This window comes from Sardina pilchardus, chromosome 10 (genome assembly GCF_963854185.1).
Source record: "Sardina pilchardus chromosome 10, fSarPil1.1, whole genome shotgun sequence".
NCBI classification, from domain to species: Eukaryota; Metazoa; Chordata; class Actinopteri; order Clupeiformes; family Clupeidae; genus Sardina; species Sardina pilchardus.
Genome location: NC_085003.1, coordinates 8,142,869 through 8,168,172, shown reverse-complemented (window position 1 = coordinate 8,168,172; position 25,304 = coordinate 8,142,869). Strand labels below are relative to the sequence as shown.

Below are 25,304 nucleotides of genomic sequence, written 5' to 3'. Positions count from 1 at the left end.
CCATGTGGCTTGTCAGAACTGGCAACCATCCACTTTCAAGGCTTTGGTGGAAGCAACTACTACACAATGTCCAGTGTCTTTGAATCACGAGCTTCATTTCATAGTGATCAGAGTGTGAAATTAAACTGCTTTACGTACGTATCACCATCAGCCATCAGACTCAAACTGCAGATGATGTGCTCCAGGTTTGCGTGAGATGAGAGAATGCTGGGTGACATACAGTACAGGTACAGTAATGCTAACTCACTGCAAGGTCCCTGTGTAAATAAGCTCCACTGTTGCATTATTAATGTGACATGAGTAACCACACCCCACACACACTGCGTGCTAATGCATGGGAGAATGATGGCCTTTATCTACAGCATGTCCACACCATGTTCCTCACAACCCCCTTTTGTAATGTGCTTATGAAGCATTCCCGCAATGCGAATTACCTTGTGAGCTTTGTAATGAACATAATACTGTTTCCATGCTATTCTGTTTTCAACATAACACCGGACTGAGCCGTAACTGTCTGAAAAGGAGACTGACGCATGCTAGTGGTATCAAGTGACTTCTCACTGCTTGGGTCATCAACAGCAGCTCAGCGTGAGAGTATTCACAGAGTGTTCCGGAAATTCTCTCCAGGTTCATTCCATTATGAGGCAACAGAGTAAAAGCTTGATGTGGCCTTGTGATCTGCCTAAAACATACCTCTCCTGCAAGCATAGCGAGCAAAACACAACAACTTAAAGACAAAAAAAACCCTGAAGACAACAACAAAAATGCATCAACGCTCCGTTCACTACGCACACACAGACACACATTCTCATGGCATCGGGCCCACGGGCCTACGCATGCGAGCTCACAGGGCCCACACAGTCCCTCCCACACCAGTCGTCAGGTCCTCTAAGCAAACCCGGCCGACTGGCCTGTGGTGTGATCTCATCTGCGAGGGGGTGTGCACACACAATACAACGCCATACATCACAGACAATAGTGTGGGGTGAGACAGCACCCTCTGCTGACTCAGAGGGGCAACTGCATATATCCAGCCTACTCACTCATTGTCTGCCCACCCCCCCGTTCTTCAAAATGGACAAATCTACTGCGATGGCACAGCAGCAAAGACATCGAACGGTGCAGCTGGCAGACAGATTAAACCAGGGTTCAAGTGGACCTCACAGGGGGCAGAAGACTTGTCCCAGTTTTCAATTCAATATTCCTCTAATGTGGGCCTCAGCAGCCCGAAGGCAATCTCGTTTCACAAGCGAGTGAGCGAGTAGGAGTAGCCAACGTTGTGTGATTATTCTGCATGTCACTGGAATAGATACTTTGCCACAGAGTGAAATAATAACAGCCTACATCTGGTATGAAAGACAAAACTGACACTCTGGAGGAGTTAGTGACCTGAGGTAATATCAGACTTGATTGCAAGGTCATCTAGCAGAGCTTCCATCTCCATGGCAACCCACATGTCTGCTCTTGTGTAATGCGTGTGATGTATGTATACGTGTGTGCGCATGTGTTTGCAGAGACATCCAGATGGCATTTGCATATTTCTGTTGACGTGTGCATGCTGCCATCCAGTGGGTGAAACAGACGAGATGGCTGACTACTAGATGCATCACCTCTCCATGAAACTAAGAACTGAAAAGACAAGTCCAACCAAAATGCACTTTCCCTGGTCAACCCTAGAATAGCAGAACTACGTAGACCTGTTTCTCACATGCAACAGCAAACAGTATGAGTGAAATGGATGATATAAACTGCCTAGCCTGAACAAAATAGGTCACGGTCACAGTTAAGGGGGATGAGATGGAGTTGGTCTGGTCTTGTCCTCAAGGTTTAATGTCTGCCATACTTGCATAGAGCTTCCTCTATATTTGTTCATGGAGGAGCCAAAGCTCAGTTATATTGACAAAGTGTAGAGTGTCTGCCCAACTGCAGAAAGTGCAGACTGGTCAAGAAGCATACTTTCAGTGTTGATAACTGGACAGGAACAGCAAGTGTGTGTGTGTGTGTGTGTGTGTGTGTATGTGTGTGTATGTGTGATAGAGAGAGGGAGAGAGATAGAGGGAGTTCACCTAAAGTAGCTTTAAATTGTTGTAAATCCCCACTGGATTAGATTATCTGTTGGGTAAACGGTTAATGTTATAGCCTGTCGGTGTGCCGATTCTCTGTAAAAGCCCGTGGATTAACACCTCCCAGCCATCAGGTATGCTGCAAACTCCACACAGCATTAACCTAAGCCCTAGTAATGACAGCATTAGTGGCAGGAAAATACGACTCTGTATAAAGGCACGCAAATGCGTGAGAGACAGGGGCGCCGGAGGTGTGGCGGATATGGGGCATTTGTCTCCCGCAGTTTTGAAGAGACAGCAATCAGCCCCCTCACTTTTGTTAAGCAGAAAACAAAACGTTCCTCTGACAGAATCAAATCTCTGCTAACCGGAGCTTTGTAAATAGATGACACAATCTCGCATTCACTCAGCTAGTAACAGTTACAGGATATCTATCTAAATATCTGATCATGTTTTTACCAGATACTTTAAGCAGGCCTAGCCATGTATTCATATGTGTTGAGATCATAGGCATAATATGGTGACCAGTATTAACTCCTGTTCATTCAAAGCTTCATAAAATATCAACATCCCATGTGGCTTTTAAAGTGTTCAACCATTAGCCCAAACAATGAGTATTTTGAATTTCATAAGCTTAAAAGTTGAGACCTCCCTCCCGTTCTGGGGAGTTTTGCTCATTCAGTTTGGACAACTTTGATCAAAACACATTTCGAATCATTAATTCATACTTCTTATTTCATTCCAATATCAATCAATGTTATCATCTAAATATTCAGGCAAGTTTGAAATATGATTGTGGCCCAACAACAGGCCAGAAGTGATGGTCCGATATCTGGAAATCTGATCTTGCTGTCTGCTGTGCTTTTACCTTTCACAATTTAGTGCCTCCGCCCCTTTGGTAGGGATTAATAAGAAGATGTATTAGTTGTGTATTGATTTAGGAAATCCCTACTACATAAGCTGTCTTATTTTCCGATATCATAGCTATCACATCATTTAATTTCAGTATGACATGACTTGACTTGACTTAGCTTCAGTATGCTTAACACTAACTATACTTCTAGCACAGCCGATGGTAGTGCTGGACATTTGTGAGCTAGTATATCCCTTCTAACACAAATGCAGCCAGCAGCCTGTAATTACATTAGGGTCTGCTGCTCTTAGCCAGCAATTCTGCTCAGTATCTGAAGGAGTGTTGCTGTGACCTGCACACACTCTATATATGCTAGCGTAGCTTCCCTCCACAGAGGCGATGCAGACCAGGTCATCAGCCATGAGTCACAAGTGCAGTATATAGGGGGATAAGATGTGAGGGAGGGTCATGAGCAAGATGAGATGAGATGGGGCCGATTGATTAAGGCAGCGGGCAGATTTAGGGTCATAATCTCTGATTGCCAGAGGAACAGATGCTCAGATTAAGTCATCCTCTCTATGGTATGTGACACTCACACACACACATACATACACACACACAAACACACACGCAAGCACGCACGCACGCACGCGCACACACACACACACGCACACGCACACGCACACGCACACGCACACGCACACGCACACACACACACACACACACGCATACACACACACACACACACACACCGATATGTGCACTAGGCTTGTGTCTCTGAGATGAGTCTGCCTGCCCCATACAGCTTTGGAGGATGGGTGGTTTACTGACCCACTGACTGGGTAAGCGGGGCTTAAGATCACGGACAGGCCCTTTCACTGATCTCATGGCAGAAAACTGCTCTTTAGCCTCTGCACAATGCAATTATATTAGACACACAATTACATTATGTTATAAACAAAACAAACAATGACTAGACAATGACTGCTAAGTTTATAAAGCCCAAGTCGAAGACATCAAAGGCAAAATCCAAAACATGACGTCTTAACCCAACCTGATAAGGGTACAATGATCGCAACTATTGCAGCTGACGAATGACAGATTTGAATGTGCTCACATGCTAGGTTGTTATCAGCAGAATGAGATCAGGGTAGACACAGGGTTCTATTCTTACTCAAACCAAGACCTTCAGGCTCATACTATTTTCAGCCATTCTCAGTGAAACCCTCAAAAAAACACCAAACACAGGACCAGAGATGGCTCACAGGTTTAAAGATGTGAGAAGAAAGAATGAGAGATAAAGACATGGATACTGAAATCGAGAGACTGAAAGCGAAGGAGGGATTGCGAGTGTGAGAGGATAGGCCATTTGGCCATCACCAAAGGAGAGGCACATTTTCTGAATGTCTGTCTCTCTTTCATAAATGTCTGACCATGACCAGTTGTACTCCATGTCACTCAATCAACTCAAGTGATTTTAACATGAGAAAAGGGCCAAGTAGACAATAGTAGAGTGCTAGAGATGGAGTTAAAAAAAACTCTCATATCCACTATTGGTCTCAGCTAAGGTAATGGGAACATTAATATGTGACTGCAGCTACCTCTATATTCAAAGGTCTTTATTTATAAGGACATCAATGGGTTCTTTCTAACGACAACACTCACATGAAATATGCAATTGTTTATGCGTTTTTAAGTCAAAGCTGACTGTATTTGTCAACTACGTATGGTGATCTATAAAAACGTAATCACATAACACCAAAAAATTGTTGTGAATGACAGTGAAACCTACTGCTTTGTTAAAACAGTAATAGCAATAGCAATAAACACAAAAAACAAATGTTTAAAAAAGAACATAAACTCCGATATCTCCATGACCACAGATGCTACACTATTTTGTTCACCTTGACAACGCTGTTGTGTATGGTCACTGAATACAGTGCGTGCCAGTGCTGCACACTAGCACACAAAGTCATTAGAGCCGATGAGAGGAGCGAGCTCACATATGGGGAGAGCGGCTGGGCGGCCTGCTCACCAAATGAAATCACCGGAAGCTTCTCTCTTACACCTCGCTGGCACCCTACCTGGTGTGAGTCCACAGGGGTCTGTCCCCGGGCCTGTGCCAAAACAGACAGAACCTGTGCCAGAGCCCGCCGGTCATCCTCTGCCTAGCAGCAAGACAGGGCCACCGATAATCAACAAAATGTAAACGATTAATACAAACACAGCCTGCTTCTCCAGTCATTCAGCAGCGTCTGTGAATGGAGATATGACCGCGTGCGAGGGCGTTCTTCAGAGGCTTTTTTGGATGCTGGCGCAGACACTGTGCCTGGGCTTCAGGTTCTGCGTGGGGCTTCCAGGAGAGAGATAACAGTGTGGCAGTGTGACAGAGAGAGGACCGCACATCCACTGGCACTCACTCATCTCCTGCATTCAGCGTTCAGAGTTCTGGAGAGCTGCGCTCTCGCTTCCGCTCTGCGCTTCATGGCTTTCAACAATGAAGTTCAACAGAGAGAGACAAACAGGGAAGAACAAGAGTGTGTGTGTGTGTGGGTGTGTGCATGTGTGTGTGTGTGTGTGTGTGTGTGTGTGTGTGGTGGGGGGGGGGGGGTTGGCTGTGTGGGACTGGATCACAGACACAAAACCATCTTAACATCTTAGCTGTAGAATGTACACATAGTGAAGAGTAATATATCCATATGACTGCAATGAGCCCAATCTGATCTACAGTTGCCTTCACACTACACTCTGATACGATCCTGATGTCTGTGTCTGCCATTCTTGAGGATAAACAATCTACTGCAACAACAAGTGGGTAAATCTGTTTCCTCTTTGAGTGGCTTTGCCACAAATCATAAAGGCACCACTGGGACTAGAGTTTAGTATTCAGTGGAGGATTTGACGGATGTGATGGGTAGACCATGAGGTGCTACATCTGTCATCTGTGTTGGGTTGTTTTTAATGTCCCTATTTTGGTAACACCATCCTAGCTTTGACATACGCAGGCTGTTGGTGTATGCACTCCATTGTTTTTTCGGCTTCTTGCAGAGTTCAGACTGAACAAACACAAATGCCAGCTCTATCCATGCCAACCCACTGGTGGCCTGCATGGGGAGATAAACAGTGATCTGACTTGGAGTTGACTTGTTCTGACAAGCCTTGAGAATACTGCTTACTAAATGTATATCACATGCATTATTAGTAATTACCGGTACATTTGAATAGGGCGATAGGCTATAAACTTCACTGCTAAAAAAAACCACCAGTGCTTTGATAAATGTAAAACGGGAAAAAAACAACAATTCACGACAAGCGTTTCAATATTTTAATAGTAGTTTCTAAGCATGTTATACACCAATCCACTGTTATTAAACTAGCCCAGCTGTTCATATTCTTTTAAACAACATTGCTCTATACTGTATGCCATTATAAAATAAGGGCAAAGAATAAAATACCAATCTGTCTCTCTGAAACAGAATGCTAAGCTTTGGTCACTCAGAACTATCCCTCAAAACCAATAACTAAGACCAGCCTAAGATCATGCTTCACTGTCCCTGCCTACTGTATTTCTCTCTGCCTGGTTGATTTCCCTATAAGCATATGTGATGGCATCTCCATGCTGAGATACAGTATAAATCCCTGTGGTTTCTCCAAGCTAATTTTAGATGGTTACTGCTGCTCTAGTCCTGAGGGCTCTGGCTATCAAGCACTAGCCTACGCCATCGCCTGCACCTGCACGGGTGGGTGAGGAACAGAAGCGGCAGTAATGTTCAGGTTTAATATGACCTATCACAACCTGTTCTACACAAACAAGCCTCAGCTCGGCACACAATATCTACCCACACAGAGAGTGAAAAAGCGAGAGCAAAAAAATAAATAACATACCAGCCTGATGAAAAAAAGAAACATCACCAGTAAGAACATCATCTCTCTAATTTCAAATGCCTACTCCCTTGTTTTCTCGCTGTCAGTGGAAACCATTCAGTAACATAGATGTACTATTTGTAGAACAATCACAAATAACAATAGAAAATATTCTGTTGCACACATAAGCCCAAGGCAGACCAGGATGGGAAAGTATGACAAAATGACAGTGAACAACCCATTGCTAACTCCACAATTTCATGCAATCACCAAATTTCATAATTTCACACACATCTCACTGCTTGTCACTCTTTTGGAGGCGCTCATTTTCAGAGTAGTAGCATCCCCATTGGAAGAAATATATGCTCTACAGTGACTGGGGCGACAGCCTAATAATGTCATGGGATGCAACAAACTGAAAACTTTGACTTAAAGTAAACAGAGATTTCTTCTAATACAACGCCAGCAAAAAAATGACCACTAATGGAGCATGGATTCAAAGGATCCAAATTGAATCTCTAGTTCAGACAACCACACAATGGGGTCTTTTTGACATCAGGGGGTTAACGTCATTTACCAAACTTCTCATCCATTGGGTCCGATGACATTTTCCCTCGCATGGAAACGTAGTTAGTGGCCGGAGCAGAGCATGGGGGAGGGGAGGATCAATTCCCCATCAGAGAGAGAGAGAGAGAGAGAGAGAGAGAGAGAGAGAGAGAGAGAGAGAGAGAGAGAGAGTGAGAGTGAGAGAGGCTATCAGGAGCTAGCCGCTATAATGAAGCCCATGCCTGTGTGACAGCACTTATCTCGACTGCCAGGGACAAGCAGGACACACACAGAGCCGACTACAGTGTCATCTGTGCCTCGGCGCAGGGGAAACCTAAGACCAAAATCAATCCGGCTTACAATGCAACGTGTACCTACATCAATCAAGATCACTCACCGGCCGTCATAACATCGCCCCAATGAAGCCGATTAATTTCCCACAACCAAAAACAAGCGCTTGTTTTGAAACCAAATCCTTGAAAAAAAAGTGGAATGCAGCAATGCTATCAAGAGGCCATTTGATCATGAAGATACATTCAAATTAACAGTCAGATAACAAAAGCAAAGTGTTCTCAGTCTGTACAACTGTACATCAGACATCGATTTGGTTCTCCTCAGTATTAAACCACTAAGTTAAGCACAGGCCCCTATGGTAAAGAGGGCTGATACTAACCCAACAACATAAAAGTGTAATAAAGTGCATGCATGCATTAGTAGCATGTACTGTAATGCAAAGCTGTGAGCAGCTGAGTGAACTGTGCAGGGTGTGCAGCTGTCACCGAGCTGAATCTTTCCGTTCACGCCTCTGGCTCCACTGCACAGAGTGACGACCTCACGTGGCACAGGCTCACAACCACAACAGCTACGGGCGACGCCAAGAGACACACCACCCCAGAACAAAACGTTTAGTGTCCGCGGTGGCGAGTGACGAATCCAGCAGCCGCCCCGGCTCTCCTCGGGCTTTGTTGTCGAGGAGGAAACTGTCCAAGTGACCCCAGAAGGCACCAAATATGCAGTGCAGTGGGACAAACAGGAGTCTCATGGGGCAGAGTTTAGAAACAACTAGGCTCTTTCTGAACAAAACCTAATGGGGAAGCATGCAAGTTGTGCTTTTATGTTGGGGTAGGGTTTTGAGACAGGGGGGGATTACATGATGTTACTTATGTGTGTGGTGTGTGTGTGTGTGTGTGTGTGTGTGTGTGTGTGTGTGTGTGTGTGTGAGAGCGAGAGAGAGAGAGAGAGAGAGACACACACACACGCACGCACGCACACACGCACGCATGCACACACACACACACACACACACACACACACACACACACACACACACACATACACATACACACACACACGCACGCACGCGCACACACACACACACACAAACGCGCGCACGCACACAAACACACACACGTTTGTTTGTTCATTTTGGATGCATTTATATTCGCCATGTGTATTCCAAACATTATATGTAAATGTCCTTATTTTCCTCTTATGTGTACATTGAGCTTTGGCAATAATATTTCTGAAACTTTCATGCCAATAAAGCTATATTGAATTGAATTGAATTGAGAGAGAGACAGAGAGACAGAGAGACAGAGAGACAGAATGTAAGAGTGGTGGGGGTGCGAGAAAGAGAGTGAGAAAGAGAGAGTGAGAAAGAGAGAGTCAGTGAGGGAACATAATTACTGAAAGCGGACTCCCTATGAACCTTCCAAACCCCTCCCTCATGCTCTTGTCAATACCCTGCCCAGTCAAGCAGTAACAACGCAAAGTAAACAGAACAGGATCAAAGATGTGAAAGATTGACCTGTCTAGCATTGTGCCTTTTCAGATATCATGTAACACCTGGTCTTCCAGAGCCTGCTGTAAAATATGGGCGGCATCTGTGCTTGGTCTGAGTGTGGGTGTGGAAACAATCAGTGTGTTCAGAGCATTTCAAGCATTCAAGCCAATGTAAGACATCAAGAAGCCACATCTGATAGTCTCATGATGAGACTACACTTCATAAAAACAGACACCACTTTGATACGCACATAGACAACCACAAGATAAACACATATGAGCATGCAGTGGTTTTCCTGCAATGTCTCACACACAGACACACCACTCACACACAGGTCTCCAGTGCATGCCACACACACACACACACACACACACACACACACACACACACACACACACACACTCACTCCAGCTGCCCTGTGAACTTTGCTGCTGGGGCCTGTTGAAAAGAGTCCCTATTTTTCTATTCTCTTGAGTAGCACTGTGCACCATTTCTGTGGTGCTCTAGAATGACCGGGAGGGGCAGGTCACTTCATATGTCAACGGGACCGGGCCGCAGAGTCAGAGTGGACAGGAGTTCCCTTGGGGCAGCCGTTTAATCACAACAAGCAGCATGCACAAGACGACAACAAGCACATGACACAGACTAGGACTAGGAATCATGGAATAACTCACGAATCGATACTGCCACAATACTTCGCCCCCACTAACAACAATATCACAATTTAGCGATTCTGAAATCTTGATACACTGGAAAAGCTTAATCTGTGATACATCACAATAGCTGTGCAAATGAAGAAGAAAAAGGCAAGAAACTGTAATGATGCATTTATTCCCTGCATTTCACAATGCATTTCAAACAGTGCGCAAAGTGCATAGACTCTTAGCTTACGCAGACAGTGAGATATGGTTTAATTCTCACCCACAAGCCTTAGGGCCACACAACGCTACCGAAGGACAGAAATGCAGTGTCAAAACAGTGTTTTTGTGTTTAAAGAGGTTTGCAGGACACTGTAAGGTGCCTGGTTTGAACCTAGTAACCCCAGGTTTCATGCATAACTACTGTATCTCTGATCTTAATGACACTAATTGCATCTGACAGGGTTAGGGTTATATACAGAGGTATCACCATTTGAAGTTGCAAACATGCAAACTAAAACCAGAACTCCACTCACACAACATGGTTTCTCTCGGGGGAAAAGTATGGAGGAAACCTTATTGGAACTCGGACAATGGTGAAAAATAACAAAGTATGTTATAGTATGTAACAAATACTTTCACTCCCCTTCATTTGAACAGGAATATCCGTACTGTTAAAGAAGTCACACATATCACACCTCCAAAAAGAAGGCATTAACACTTCTTCTGGACCAGTGCAATCTACAACACGGTCAACAACCTAATGCACTGTGTGAAAATAGAATATTCATTAATACCGCTCATGAGAACTAATACATTTATTACAAATCTTATCCTAGTAATAATTAATATACCATTCTGCACTTGCTAGACACACTCACTTGAACATGGCTTTTAATGGCTCACCCTAGAAGGATGTAACGACGAGATTACTACTGCCTGTCAATGCCCACAGCATTGGCTTACATGAGCTCCAGACAATTCCAGTAAATTCTGCCGCCTCAGTGTGTGCTGCACCTCGGAATCACCTAATTGATGCTAGCGACAACCTGTGACGTCGGTCCAATGGCATGGTGCCATGAAGTAGGTTCTACACCCTGTAAGGCGATTCGTGTGCTCATTGAGTAAAGAGTACTCCTGAACTTCCACTCTCCTGCCGCACAGCGTTTAGGCTTCTACATGGTTCACACACGCCCACCCACAATATGGTAGGAATCCCCTGGTCTATGTCTGGTACTAGCGCTACTTAATGATATGCACTCTGTTAACATCAACTTGAAATACCTTGATTTTTTCCCCACACTAGCATCTCTAATCACTCCAGCGAGAACAGTCACATCTGTCACATCCAATCTGCGCAAAAACATCCCCCACAACACTGGTGCACATCAGTGCTCGGCTGCAGCACGAGGACTAAACAGATTAAAACACGGATAACACAGTCACTGCGAGTAAACAATAAAGCTGTAAGAAGCATAGCGTGGAACGCAAACAAACATATGCACCTAGCGTCAGGTCGCGCATCGTTGCCATTAGCAACTTCCGACACCACACAGTTGGAGTGCCTAGATAAGCTAATGTTGAGACCCCGAAAAGGAGCCCATGGTCCGTGCTAGCACCTGCACTGTAGCCAACAGTGCGTCGGTGTGAGAACATACGTGCGCCAAAACCAGCGTCTCCCCATCTCTCCATATGCCATTCCATAAACAGGGAGTCAAACTGTCAACAATGTCGTATGGAGAAACAAGCACGACTGCTGTCACTACGGGACACAAAAACACAAACACGCACACATGCAGCCCGTCCCGACCGCCGCCCTGCTTACCTTCGATGATGGGTTGTCTTGTCTTTTTTCCCTTTCGGCCTCCGCTTTCGGGCCTGAATGGCCATTACTAAGTGAAATAGAACGATGTATGGGGCAGGAGAACAACCCAAGTGAGAATGAGAGTAGGATGATTGAAAGAGGGATAGGGAGAGAGAAAGAACAACACAGCAATTGTAAGACACCAATATTGCCGGTCTGAGCATCGTTTCAAAAGGTCGCACACAAGCATTTTCTTGCGATAATACCAGTTTTGCCAACGTATAAGTCTGATAAGAATGAGTTTCTCTAACCCTTCCTGGAGCTCATGATGTTTTCCTGCTTCCCCTCAGCAGCAGCGGCAGCTCGGCAGCGGCAGCCGGGTTCTCTTGCTTCTCCAAGCTCTCCGGAGGATGCGCACTCCCTCTATCGACAGGACGTATGCGCGCTCATGTAATAACAAGAGCGCGCATACAACTGTCAGCAAACGAAAGCGAAGGAGAGATATGGTCACTTCCGTGTGATTTTGGATTAATTTTAGTCAACTTAAAAGTCCTAAAATAAAATATGCAGCTTTGTATTCCTTGTACTTGTCACGCGTTATTACAAGTTAACAAATATCTTATTCAACATTGCATTCAAACACCTGACAGTTGGCCACACCATTTGTAGGCTACATTATGAGCACATTAGGCTAATGGCTTCTCATATCCAACTAGGTTTATGGCTCCTCACATCCAACTTTCAGAGTATGACTGAGTGAAAAAGAAACTGCCAGTCTCAGATAGCAGATTCAGTGATGTGGTCAAAGCTGCAAAAGTTATTGTAAATTCTCTAGAACTGATAAGCTTTAACATTACAAAAAAACCTGCATTTATACCATGCAGCCACAGGTGTATTAATCAAGCACCATGCAGTCTGCATTGATAATCAAGGTGCTTGATTTTATACACCTGTGGATAGGGACCTTACAGTTTATAAAAATGTCCAAAATATTGCATTTCCTGCATAAGAGCGACAAATGATTCTTCCAAAACTGTGATTTTGACACTTGGAGTAGGCCTACTGCAGACAAGACATCCCCTTTCACACCCACTTCCATTTCACACAATTTGTCTGGATATTCATGCTTCCATAACATTACTGAAAAACCCTGACCTTAGTGGTGTGGTGTTAATCTACTTAGGTTACACAACTTTGAATGGGGTGAAATGGGCTTTATTTATTTATTTATGTATTTATTTATTTTCCCTTTATGTTTTTAACCAAATAGGTGTTGGAATGTTCACTCTCATCTTTACACTACAGCCATAACACCTTGGCTACACATGGAACCATTACACCTCGATAAGTGCATTATTTTTCTATAAACGCACGGCGCGGAGTTGATTATATAAACATAATATAATCAATAGATTCTTGTCAGTCAAAAAGGCTTCCTAAGAATACATTCTAGCAGGACTTCCATCACTCATATCGGCCACCAGAGGGCCTTTGAGAACAACAAAGGGCTCAGGGTCAAGGCCATATCTATCAGCCAGCAGCTGAGTCCTGTGAAAAAAAAAATAGGCACAATGTAGAGAGCAGCCATAGTTCAATGGGCAACACACATACAACAACAACAACAACAACAACAACAACAGCAACAACAATAATTATAATCATCATCTTTACAGGAACCTATGTTAGATCAACACATACACACATGTAATATGTGATATTGTTTTACATATTATTTTACATCTTTTATGATGGAGTGGAGTGGAGCACCTCAATCGTGGCAGCAGAAATGTTGGAGAGTGGACCATATCTCCATACAGGACAAATGTTTGTGGTATGGCTTTCAGACTCCATTGTGGAACAAGTCTGCTGGCATAGGCACAAGGTTAGCATCACAGCCCAGTTCAAGTCCTTCATATGAGCCAAACCAGAAATGCACAAAAACAAGTGGACGTCTATAGCCTTTGGACATCAGTGTTGTGTGGAGGCTTTAGATGATTTGTCTGATTGCACTGCACTGTGGTCTACCGCATGTTGCAGATACAGCGTCCTGAAAAGACATGCTTTCTACAACGGTTAAATCACACTGGGTGCTCTCTGGCCTTGGCTGTGAGAGGATGCTTCTCTCACTCTAACATGATGTGTTTGGAGACAATTGAGGGCTCAAGCTGTTGAGGTTAAGTTCTAATCTGGGTCATCTGGTATGTGTGGCCTAGTTCTTTTTTTTTTTTTTACTTTTCAGGAGAAAAAAAATCAGCATGTGAAACTTCAAGGGGATGAATAAAAAAACCCTGCACACTATATGTCCAACTATGTCTCTTCCTCTATGGTTTGTTCTTTTCAAAACCTGGACATATTATCTGCTACACTGAGTCTGTCTCCTCCTCTCTGTTGTCATCCTGTATTGTCTGGAGTCGGACTCTTACTTCTCCCTTGATGATCTCTGAAAAAAGAAAAAAAAGAACACGCAGGTATCCTTGGGATTGATGTTCAAAGAGTTTTTAGGTGGGACAGTAAATAGATAGATAAACTGACTGTCCCACTGCTGCAACTCTCAATCAGCTGATTGACATGCTAGGGCACACATAAAACTTGGGGCTTGATCTTTTGACAGAATGTGCACAGATGCATTCACCAGAGACAAAGTTCTTTGGTTGCTCTCATCAGAGTGGTGTCTTTGCTATCATAGCCTTCTGACTGCATTCTCCAATAATCTTGTTTATTTGACTGTGTCAGATTAGTCTTGGAGAAGTGTTTAATTGGTATGCTCTGCTATGGTGTCAGTGGTAAGAACATACAGATGTCTTTCATATTCTGCGAAGTTTTCCATTTGTTTTCCACCCACACACAAAAAAAAGCCCACAGACTCATCACTTCACTTCTAACCGCTTCTTTGTGGTTATCGTTCTTGAGAAAGGAAGTGGGTGTGAGTTGGAGCTCACCGGCATGCCAGCAACAAACAACCTTTTTCAACCTGTCATTTACTGGACCCATCGCCACAGCTGCCATAGTGGTTAACGCTTAAGTAAGTATACTGATATGATTCAGACCAGGGTCATCATGTCACCTGTGGAGGCTCAGCAGCAGTCACACGAGGATGTGCCCTTTTCTTTCTACAACTGGTCAGTCTTCAGCGCCTTTTGCTGTTTGCCATTGGGTGCACTGGCACTGAAGTACTCAAAAAAGGTATGTGTCTTGAGAGAGCCACAGAAGCATGAGGATTCAGCACGTACTGCATGTTGTCTGTTGTAAAAAGGTCATGTGTTCATGTGTTAATGCTGGGATTTCAGGCAGAAAAATCCATGGCAGGCGGAGATGTTCTGGGTGCAAAGGGAGCGTCTGAATCAGCACTGATTTTCAACATGCTGGCCCTGATCTGTGGACTGATCATCTGGCCTTTTCTTGCGTATTGCGTCTTGAAGAAGAGACCAAATTGATTTTTCTTTGTTGTTGTAATGTTGTAGTGAAAACTGATAGGCAAATGCCTTTAGAAAGTAATTCATTACTGTTTTAGTACTATTGCTTTGCTCTTTACGATTCTATTATTGCTGTACGATCTTCATGGAATTTTGTATGTGTGAATGATACTGCCCTCGTTCTATGTATATCCTGCAAATATAAATACTTTGACTGTGCAGCACTTTGGTCAACTACTGTTTTTTTTTCAAAGTGTTTTATTGTATATAATGATGAATGCACTAGGCTATAAATAGAATAAATAATGAAACAGCTGTTGGGTAGAGCAACCCATATTTTAGATCATTCAGATAGATTTTTGTTCTGCCATCTATTCGATTATTTAGATTATTGAAATAGATTGTTATTCTGCTCCCCATATCAGGAAACAAGCGATCTTAAAATAAGGTGACATTTTCTTAGTGATGGTTTCTTGTATTTGCCTTTTGTGTTGCAGATTTTAAGAGGTGTGTGCTTGCTTTGGTGGAGGAGATGATATCACTGTATGTTTCCTTACAAGACAAGAATTTTAACAACAAAAATGCTAGAATCTCATACTATAACAGTTTCCTCCCTTTTGGACAAACACAGTTGAACAAGTGACAAGAGGAGACGTTTGAACCCACAGATGTGTGCAAGAGGTAAAGGTAATGTTATGGAGACACAATGTTGGATTTCCCCTTTTCATCATTGTTCAACATACTACTGGGTGCCCATTTAGCTCTAAGTGCTGTGCACCCAAATTCCTTCCAAGGATAACAATATTATAACACAATACCATCTTTAACACAACTTAGTGTGGCATTAGCAAGAGGACTTTGAAATTGTTATTATATCAAAATAATTGTGCTGCTTTAAATCTCACTTTCAGTCAGACAAATTATCATGTGGAATGTTGACAAATTATCATTATCATTATCATAGAGAACTACAGAAGTGAAAGGGAAGTGAACATTTTCTATAGATTTGATGAAACCACAAATCTATGTCTTGGATTGTAGGCTACAGTCTCATAATAGATCTCTGAAGTTCGCCTACAAAAAATCTACCATCAAAATCCAAGAATCTACTGACTCAACAGATGGAATTTCCAACAGATGGAAATCTTTACCACTCTCTATGATTGGATGTATTAATGTTCTAAAGATGAATATTCTTCCTAGGTTCCTATATCTTTTTCAAACCATCCCACTTGCTCCTCCTTCTAATTTCTTTGTTAAATGAAACAACTTTTTTGTAATTACATTTGTAACAGTGGACGCTCAAGACTGTGCATGACCTTGTACTTACCATATGACAGGGTTCAAGCTCCTTTACGTATCTCCAGGGATACTATTGGGGGGCCCAACAAGCAGCCTCATGTTGGTTTGATCACCAGTCACCGTTGCACTGGGAAAGGATGGAGGAATTCCTATTACCTATACCTTTGTTCAGCAAATGTATCCACTCTGAAAAAAACAGACTGCAAACCCCTTGAAAATGCTCCTTTGTTCCTGAATATGAGATTTTGGATTTGTTTATTGCTTGGCCTTCGATAGCATCAGCAGGAAGGCTACTCTTCTGAATGATGGTACAAGTAATACCTTAATGTACTATAATGGACCCCCTCTGCAGTATGGGCGATGGATCGTCCAACCAAAGAATCTATCTTATTTGTCATTGTTTGATTACATTCTCTAGAGAAAGCCAGAAAGGTTAAAAACATGTGACAAAGACAAGCATGAAGCATCTCTCTGACCTTGCAGCAACAAATTTAAGCCCTCTCTCGATGATGATTCTACAGTGGTTGGTCTATTTTGTCTGTTTCTACAGAGGCTGGTCTGGGCCTCCATGGGTGACTCACATTTGTATCTCATCTGATAGAGGAAACCATCTCTTAGCCATCCTCACTAGAGACAAAATTGAAATATAAGTTAAACCTCAGTGAGAATTCTGAACCATGAGAACACTGCATCTCCCTGGTGTATAGAGCTGTTGTAATGGGGCTGTGTGGACACCTACACTTCATTTGTTTATTGTGACAACATGCTGAATTTGTTTATTTGTTCGGCTATTGATAAAACTGGCTAGTTTTAAGACAGCCGCAGATTGACATCCTTTACTGCTTGTATACGTGACCCATGTCAGATAATTGTGTATACAGTTTATTCATTTATTGTATGGTCCCCCATGAACTGAATTACACAAAACTTGACATGCATTCGGAGGATGTCATAATGATCCTACACTTCAAATTCTGGGCAGGTTTGAACCTGTCAGCCAAAGATACCTGTGTTTAAGATATTCACAGAAAACTGTGTTGGGCCATCTGCAGGCCAGTTGGTGTACAGTCACTAAATGTACACTTGAATTAATTTATTGTATGGAATTCCACTAAACTTGGCATGCATTATATAATGATACCTAACCTCCAATTTAATGCAGTCTGTCAGCCAGAGATAGGGCAATCATGGAATGAGCAACACAAGCAAACGTGTAAGTAGTGCCAACAAAAATTGTGCCAAAATGGCCTGTTATGCTGTTGGATTCACCTTTGTTACTTGAAGAATTGATGATTGCACTCTCCCACAGAAATGAGGAAAACAAAACATGTTAGGCATACATTTGTTCATTTTATACTCAGTGTAAGGCAGGGCTGTAGTCAAGACCACCTTTGTCGAGTCCAAGACAAGTCCAAGACCAGGACCGGTCGAGACCAAGTCAAGACCGAGTCCAAAGAGGTTCAAGTCCAGGACAGACCGAGTCCAAAAGACTCGAGTCCGAGTCAAGACCGAGTCCAGGACAGAAAAAAACTATTTGTATGCATGACAGTATAAATACAATCATTTTGGGTTATTATTTGCTGATCTAAAAGCAAAAACTGTGAAAAAGTGTCACAACACCCGGGATTTTGTAAGTATAACCATTCCCCTTAATATAACATAATCTAATAGAAAATAGAATAATACAAGGTGATGCCTATAGATACAAACACCAACCCACTACTATTACAACTGCTAGGTACTACAGTAGTACTGAGCATTTGAGCAACTGAATTACAATACAGCTTCACTCCAGACATACAGTAGACAAGAATGACCAGTAGCCTATTAGTGTACTCCAGGGCTCAACATTAGCTTTTAAAAGTGGTTGCTAACTGGGCAACCAGGCATGAGGTTTTGGTTGCCAAATACAAAAAAAGTTTCAGTTTTCTCTGTGCACTAAAATAAGGCATATCTTTAATGTCTTGGATACATACTGTCAGTATCTACAGTATGTTTAATGTGGTGTGTAGGGCTAATTGAGTGCACCTTGGTTGTATAGTAGGTGTAATTGAGTGCCTGTCACTTTAAGAAATACGTGGTGAGAGTAATTAGCCTACACAGTCTAAACTAGTGAATAAAATAATAGTTGTGCATAACGCGTTTACGGATGGAATCAGAGGTGCAATTCATTTTCTATATCATTAGATTAAATAAATGTTTGAAAATATAAAGTCGAAGACAATCTTTTTGGGATCATAGAAGAGATAAGTGTCTTCTAATGTTCATTAATGATTTTAGTGACCACTACACGAATGACATACATGACCTGAGCTAGCGGCATGGCAGGAGCTCTCCCCAGATGTAAAAATGTGCCAAGGTTGCATAGCCTTCTAAACGTTCTTTGACGTTAAACCCCAAAAAACTTCAATCCCATAGCCTAGATAGGTTAGCAACACAAATTTGAGAGATGCAAGAGAGCAAATCAACTTGATATTAGCCTATTATTATGCATTGCAATAGCATCACTTAAACTAGCAGCCATGTTTCGCTGTTTATGGCACTGCTGCACATACGTGTGTGTAAGAGAAAAAAAGACGCACAGCCACAGGCTAGCTTCTAGGGGAGGGGGTGCCTTGCGCACACGCATGTTTGGCTACTTCAGAAGGTTACTGGGCAACCGTTAATGTTGAGCCCTGGTGTACTCCTACTTCCCTTGAATATTATAACATAATAAAGACGCCTGGACTCGGTCGAGACCAAGAACCATATTTGGCAAGACCAGTGGCCGAGTCCGAGACAAGTCCAAGTCAAATACCAGCGAGTCCGAGACAAGTCCGAGACCTTAAAAAAACGGACTCGAGTCCAAGACCGGACTTGAGTACTACAGCCCTGGTGTAAGGATCCTCAGTAGCGTGTAGAGGACCCATATACAGCCACAACAGCTTGGCACCTTCTTCTCATGCTGGTCACCAACCAAGTTCCAAGGAATCGTAGACAGGAAATTACCGAAGAAAAAAAGGCAAAAACAAATCCGAATGAAAAAAAACTCTGACTAACCCTACATGACTGTCGCTTCACTGCGTGGCAGTCATAATTATTAAATGATTCATGATACATACTGTATGTTGTCATACAGTCCTTCTTGTAATGTGAGGGGAGGCCTTTAGTGGGTTTACCAGGTACAACATGCAATACATACTGTGGCTGTCCTCGGCCAGTGTTGTGGTGTTATTACACTGCTGCCATTATACACCTATACTAGCTGGTCCTAAGCAGATCCCAGTTATCAGCCATGGTTCTGGTCATTGTGTGTGACACTATATAAATGAAATGGAATTGAGTTATCTGTTTACAAGTGGGCTAGGACCTCATAGCCTATCGAGGCCAAAGTAGGTCAAAATGTAGGCCAAAGTTGGGGAAATCCACAGAGTTTCAGTGTATGGTTGAACAAGCAGAGAGGGTGGGTGGGTGTCAGTTGGTCTTGAATATATCTTTGTACCATATATTCACCTTTGTCATTTGCAAGACTCATCTGCACTGCTTGGTGGTACAAAGTTAACTCGGACATCGAACCAGTGCCACTATGTCTGTATTTGTATCTGTACCACCGGAGACTCGACAGTCATCTGTGGAGATGCCCTCCACCTACTATTGTTGGTCTGTCTTCAATATATGGTGTTGCTGTGCACCACTTGGCAAAAAGGCGAAGAAATATTCAATAGAGGTATGTTTATTGACAGCCGCAATGATGAATTGTTCAGTATTCATTGCATGTTATCTGTGGTAAAATGTGTTTATGTGTTAATGTTGGGATTTCAGGCTGCACGATGTATAGCAGAAGGAGATCTGCTGGGAGCACAGGCAGCTTCTGAATCAGCGTTCAGTTACAACCTGGCAGCACTGATATTTGGATTGATCTTGTGGGTTATTATTGTGTGTCTGTATGTGTTTGAGGTGTACTATCGTATACATACCGGCAATTAGCTGATTTTCTGGGGAAAAAATCCATGGAAACCAATTGTCTTAAACCATTTAAGTCTTTTCACAAGGTGAAACCAAACAGGTCAAGTTGTATTACGTAGGACATTAATTGGAGGCAGAAGACAGTCTACAGTCTACAGCACAGAAACAGCCCTGGTTAGGGTCACCAACGACCTCCTGATGACAGCAGATACTGGTTCCCCATCTCTGCTCATCCTTCTGGACCTAACAGCTGCTTTTGATACGACCACAACATCCTCCTCCATCGCCTGCAGTACACCATTGGACTCTCAGACAATGCCTACAACTGGTTCAACTCTTACCTGACCGGCAGAACCGAGCACGTCGCCCTGGGCAGGGCAAAATCACATACCCACAAAGTCACCTGTGGTGTCCCTCAGGGTTCTGTGCTGGGCCCCACCCTCTTCACCATCTACATGCTCCCCCTCGGCAATATCATAGCAGACACGGAATAACTTTCCACTGTTATGCTGATGACACACAGCTCTACCTCAGGACAACCCCCATTTCATCTGCTCCCCTGCCAACATCCACACTGACCACATGTCTGGAGGAGATAGAGGCTTGGATGAAGCTCAACTTTCTTCAATTGAACAGCTCTAAAACAGAAGCAATTCTAGTTGGCTCATCACATCAGCTCCGCTCTTCCACCATCAAAAATATCACCTTCTCTGGACAAAACATCTCCCTGTCAACATCTGTCACCAACTTGGGTGTTAAAATGGACCCACAACTCACTTTTGACACCCACATCAAACATCTCTGCAAGACTTCATTTTACCACCTCAAGAACATTGCCAAACTCCGTCCAACTCTCACCCTGGGCGATGCAGAGAAGCTCATCCACGCCTTTCCTCCAGGCTGGACTATTGCAATGCACTCCTCATTGGGATCTCTGGCAAGAGCATCCAGAGACTTCAATACATCCAGAACAGTGCTGCCAGGATCCTGATGAGGGTGCGCAAGCATGAACATATCACCCCCATTCTGAAAAGTCTCCACTGGCTCCCGGTTAATTTCAGAATAGAGTATAAGATCTCACTCCTCACCCACCAGTGCATATATGGACATGCTCCCCTCTACCTATACAGGAACTCCTCAACCCCCAGATCTCCTCACGCCCCCTGCGGTCAACAATCATTAACACCCTCCAAATCCCCAGAACCAAGCTCCACAGGATGGGTGACAGAGCTTTCTCTGCTGCTGCTCCCAGGCTGTGGAATGCCCTCCCTGACGACCTGAGGGCCCCGCAGACATTGAAAACTTTTTTAAAAAAAACTTTGAAAACCTATCTTTTTAAAAAAGTTTTCTGTTAAATGTATTTTGTTGATGTGTGTGTGTGTGTGTGTGTGTGTGTGTGTGTGTGTGTGTTTGTGTGTGTGTGTGTGTGTGTATATTTTATACACGTATGTGTGTGTGTGTGTGTGTGTGTGTGTGTGTGTGCGTGTGTATATAATCTATTTTAAATTGCATTATTTTTTATCTGTCTTTATCTGTTATCCATTTGCATTATAATTTTGTAGCACTTTGAGATTGTCCATAATATAAAGTGCAATACAAATAAAATGCATTATTATAGTGCATGAAAATGCACTATATTGTTCTTCCTAGGTTTCTTATTACAGTGCATGAAAATGCACTGTACTGTTCTTCCTAGGCTTTTTCTTATTACAGTGCATGAAAATGCACTGTACTGTTCTTCCTAGGCTTCAACTTCTTATTATTAGAGTGCATGAAAATGCACTCTACTGTTATCCGGTTTCTTCTTATTATTATTATAGGCGATTATTCTTCTTCTAACGTTTTTGTGCGCGCAATTCAGCTTCAACCGTTTAACGTAGAAACTTCATTCAAACTGCGCTGCGTAGGTCTTACTTAGGTGACTTCAGCTATGTATTTTTCAACTTTGTAACTTTTATACTTTTTGAACTATTAAATAAAAACTATTAAAATTTCCCCATAGACTTAACATTACATTATGACATCATAATAGGGCAATTAGAATCTTATGCCAGGTGGCCAGTCCAGCTGCAGCAGCTCTCTCTCTCTCAGGCTTAAAGCATACAATCTCTCTGTGAAGACTACATATCCTGTTAACCGTTTCCTCTTTTTAGCATTGTTAGCATTTTTAGCATTGTTAGCATTTTTAGCATAACTGCTAGAAATCATTAGCTAAGTTAGCTAATCAACCTGGTTAGCATTGTTAGCATAGTTAGCATTTTAAGCATAACTGCTAGAAATCATCAACTAAGTTAGCTAATCAACCTCGTTAGCATAGTTAGCATGGTTAGCATTGTTAACATTTTTACATAACTGCTAAAAATCATTAGCCAGGTTAGCTAATCTGGTAATCAGTTTAGCTAATTCAATTTCAAACTGTCTATCTTCGCACAATCAACTTTCAAAAACTATGAAACCACCATGTCCACCCTAGCAACACCTTAGTAACCATATCTACATGATTTATCTGTACATTTTTGCATTTTCATGCACTCGTAATTTCCTTGGAATTACATTCTCTAGTTACAGTGCATGAAAATGCACTGTACTGTTCTTCCTATTCTTCTTATTATTAGAGTGCATGAAAATGCACTCTACTGTTATGCTGTTTATTCTTATTATCGATATTATTATTCTTCTTCAGACACTTTTTGTGCGTTCAATTCAGCTTCAACCGTTCGACGTAGAAACTTCATTCAAACTGCGCTGCGTAGGTCTTACTTAGGTGACTTCAGCTATGTAATTTTCAACTTTGAAAACTTTATCGTTTAATTTATATGAATTTTTTAAAACATTTTTTCTCCCATAGACTTAACATTGGATTATGACATCACAATGAAGTCGTTAAGCAATTAGAATCTTAAGCCAGGTGTTCAAAGCCACCTGGCAGCAACTCTCTGTCTCAGGCTTTCTGGCTCTCTTAAGACAACATATCCTGTTCAACTGTTTCCTCTGCCCACAACTGTTTCAAAATAAAAGTCCTCATCATTTTTGCATTTTCATGCACTCGTAATTTCCTTGGAATTACATCTCTAGTTATAGTGCATGAAAATGCACTATATTGTTCTTCCTAGGTTTCTTATTATTACAGTGCATGAAAATGCACTGTACTGTTATTCCAAGTCTTCTTCCGCAACTTCTTCTTATTATTCTTCTTCTAACGCACGCAATTCAGCTTGAACCGTTTCACTTAGAAACTTCATTCAAACTTTGTTGCGTAGGTCTTGCTTATGCCATGTGTGCTTTGTATTTTTCAACTTTGTAACTTTTATACTTTTTAAACTATTAGTTAAAAACTATTACAATTTCCCCCATAGACTTAACATTGCTCATTATGACATCACGGCAGCAATTAGAATGTTATGCCAGGTGGCCAGTCCAGGTGCAGCAGCTCTCTCTCTCTCTCTCAGGCTTAAATTGATTACACCTGTATCAACTGTCAGTTTCTCTGGCTTTAAGCATACAATCTCTCTGAAGACTACATATCCTGTTAACTGTTTCCTCTGTCCACAACTGTTTCAAAATAAAAGTCCTCACTGCAATAATACACTATTAAATCATTTAACCATTGAAACTACTCAACTATTTAACTGTTCAACCATTCCAACTGTCAGTTATCATCAACTATGCCTCCAGTCAACTACATGAAACCTCCATGTACCTAGCAACCAACATAGCAACCATTAAAATTAAGCGTTTATGACCGTTTCCATAGCAACCAACATGATTATACTGCAGTAACTTCTTGTTTCCTGATAGTGGCCACCATGGATACCCTAGCAACAAATGTTTCAAAATAAAAGTCCTCACTAGCAAGTGATCTAGTTAGCATGGTTAGCATTGTTAGCATAGCTAACATTTTTAGCATAACTGCATCAACTAAGTTAGCTAATCAACCTGGTTAGCATTGTTAGCAAATCTAGCATTGTTAGCATAGTTAACATTTTTAGCATTACTGCTAGAAATCATCGGTTAAGTTAGCTAATCAACCTGGTCAGCATTGTTAGTAAAGTCAGCATTGCTAGCATAATTAACATTTTTAGCACAACTGCTAGAAATCATTAGCTAAGTTAGCTTATCAACATTTTAACATGAATAGAAATCATTAGTTAAGTTAGAACTGGAATGTTTCAGCTTTAAACTGTCTACCTTCACACTATCAACTCTCTGTAAACTATGCAACCACCATGTTTACCCTAGCTACACCTTAGTAACCATCTACATTATCTATCTATTTTTGCATTTTCATGCACTGGTAATTCCTTGGAATTGCATTTCTAGTTATAGTGCATGAAAATGCACTATACTGTTCTTCCAAGTCTTCTTCCGCAACTTCTTATTATTCTTCTTCTAACGCACGCAATTCAGCTTGAACCGTTTAACGTAGAAACTTCATTCAAACGTTGTTGCGTAGGTCTTGCTTATGCCATGTGTGCTTTGTATTTTTCAACTTTGTAACTTTTATACTTTTTAAACTATTAGTTAAAAACTATTATAATTTCCCCCATAGACTTAACATTGCTCATTATGACATCACGGCAGCAATTAGAATCTTACGCCAGGTGGCCGGCCACCTGGGCACCAACTGTCAGTTTCTCTGGCTTTAAGCATACAGTCTCTCAGAAGACTACATATATCCTGTTAACTGTTTCCTCTGTCCACAACTGTTTCAAAATAAAAGTCCTCACTGCAATAATACACTATTAAATCATTTAACCATTGAAACTACTCAACTATTGAACTGTTCAACCATTCCAACTGTCAGTTATCATCCACTATGCCTCCAGTCAACTACATGAAACCTCCATGTACCTAGCAACCAACAAAGCAACCATTAAAATTAAGTGTTTATGACCGTTTCCATAGCAACCAACATGATTATACTGCAGTATCTTCTTGTTTATTGATAGTGGCCACCATGGATACCCTAGCAACAAATGTTTCAAAATAAAAGTCCTCACTAGCAAGTTAGCTAGTTAGCATGGTTAGCATAGTTAGCATTTTTAGCATAACTGCAAAAAACGTCAACTAAGTTAGCTAATCAACCTGGTTAG

At 42.1% G+C, this 25,304-nt stretch overlaps 1 protein-coding gene and 1 long non-coding RNA gene across 2 annotated transcripts in view; one reads left to right on the top strand and one right to left on the bottom strand.

The window, feature by feature from the left end:
- The window catches only part of srpk2 (SRSF protein kinase 2), a 54,425-nt gene extending 42,466 nt beyond the window's left edge, over nucleotides 1-11,959 (bottom strand). Inside the window, exons 1-2 of the mRNA XM_062547911.1 lie at nucleotides 11,863-11,959; nucleotides 11,573-11,639 (exon numbers count right to left, since the gene is read on the bottom strand). Of these exons, the coding sequence (XP_062403895.1) occupies nucleotides 11,573-11,639; nucleotides 11,863-11,878 (83 nt within the window). The 5' untranslated portion in view covers nucleotides 11,879-11,959. The remainder of the gene's footprint in view (nucleotides 1-11,572; nucleotides 11,640-11,862) is intronic.
- Nucleotides 11,960-14,538: 2,579 nt separating this feature from the next.
- LOC134094616 (uncharacterized) lies at nucleotides 14,539-15,185 on the top strand. The gene is made up of 2 exons (XR_009940463.1): nucleotides 14,539-14,734; nucleotides 14,839-15,185. It is a non-coding gene; the product is annotated as an uncharacterized LOC134094616 (long non-coding RNA).
- The last annotated feature ends 10,119 nt before the right edge of the window (nucleotides 15,186-25,304 follow it).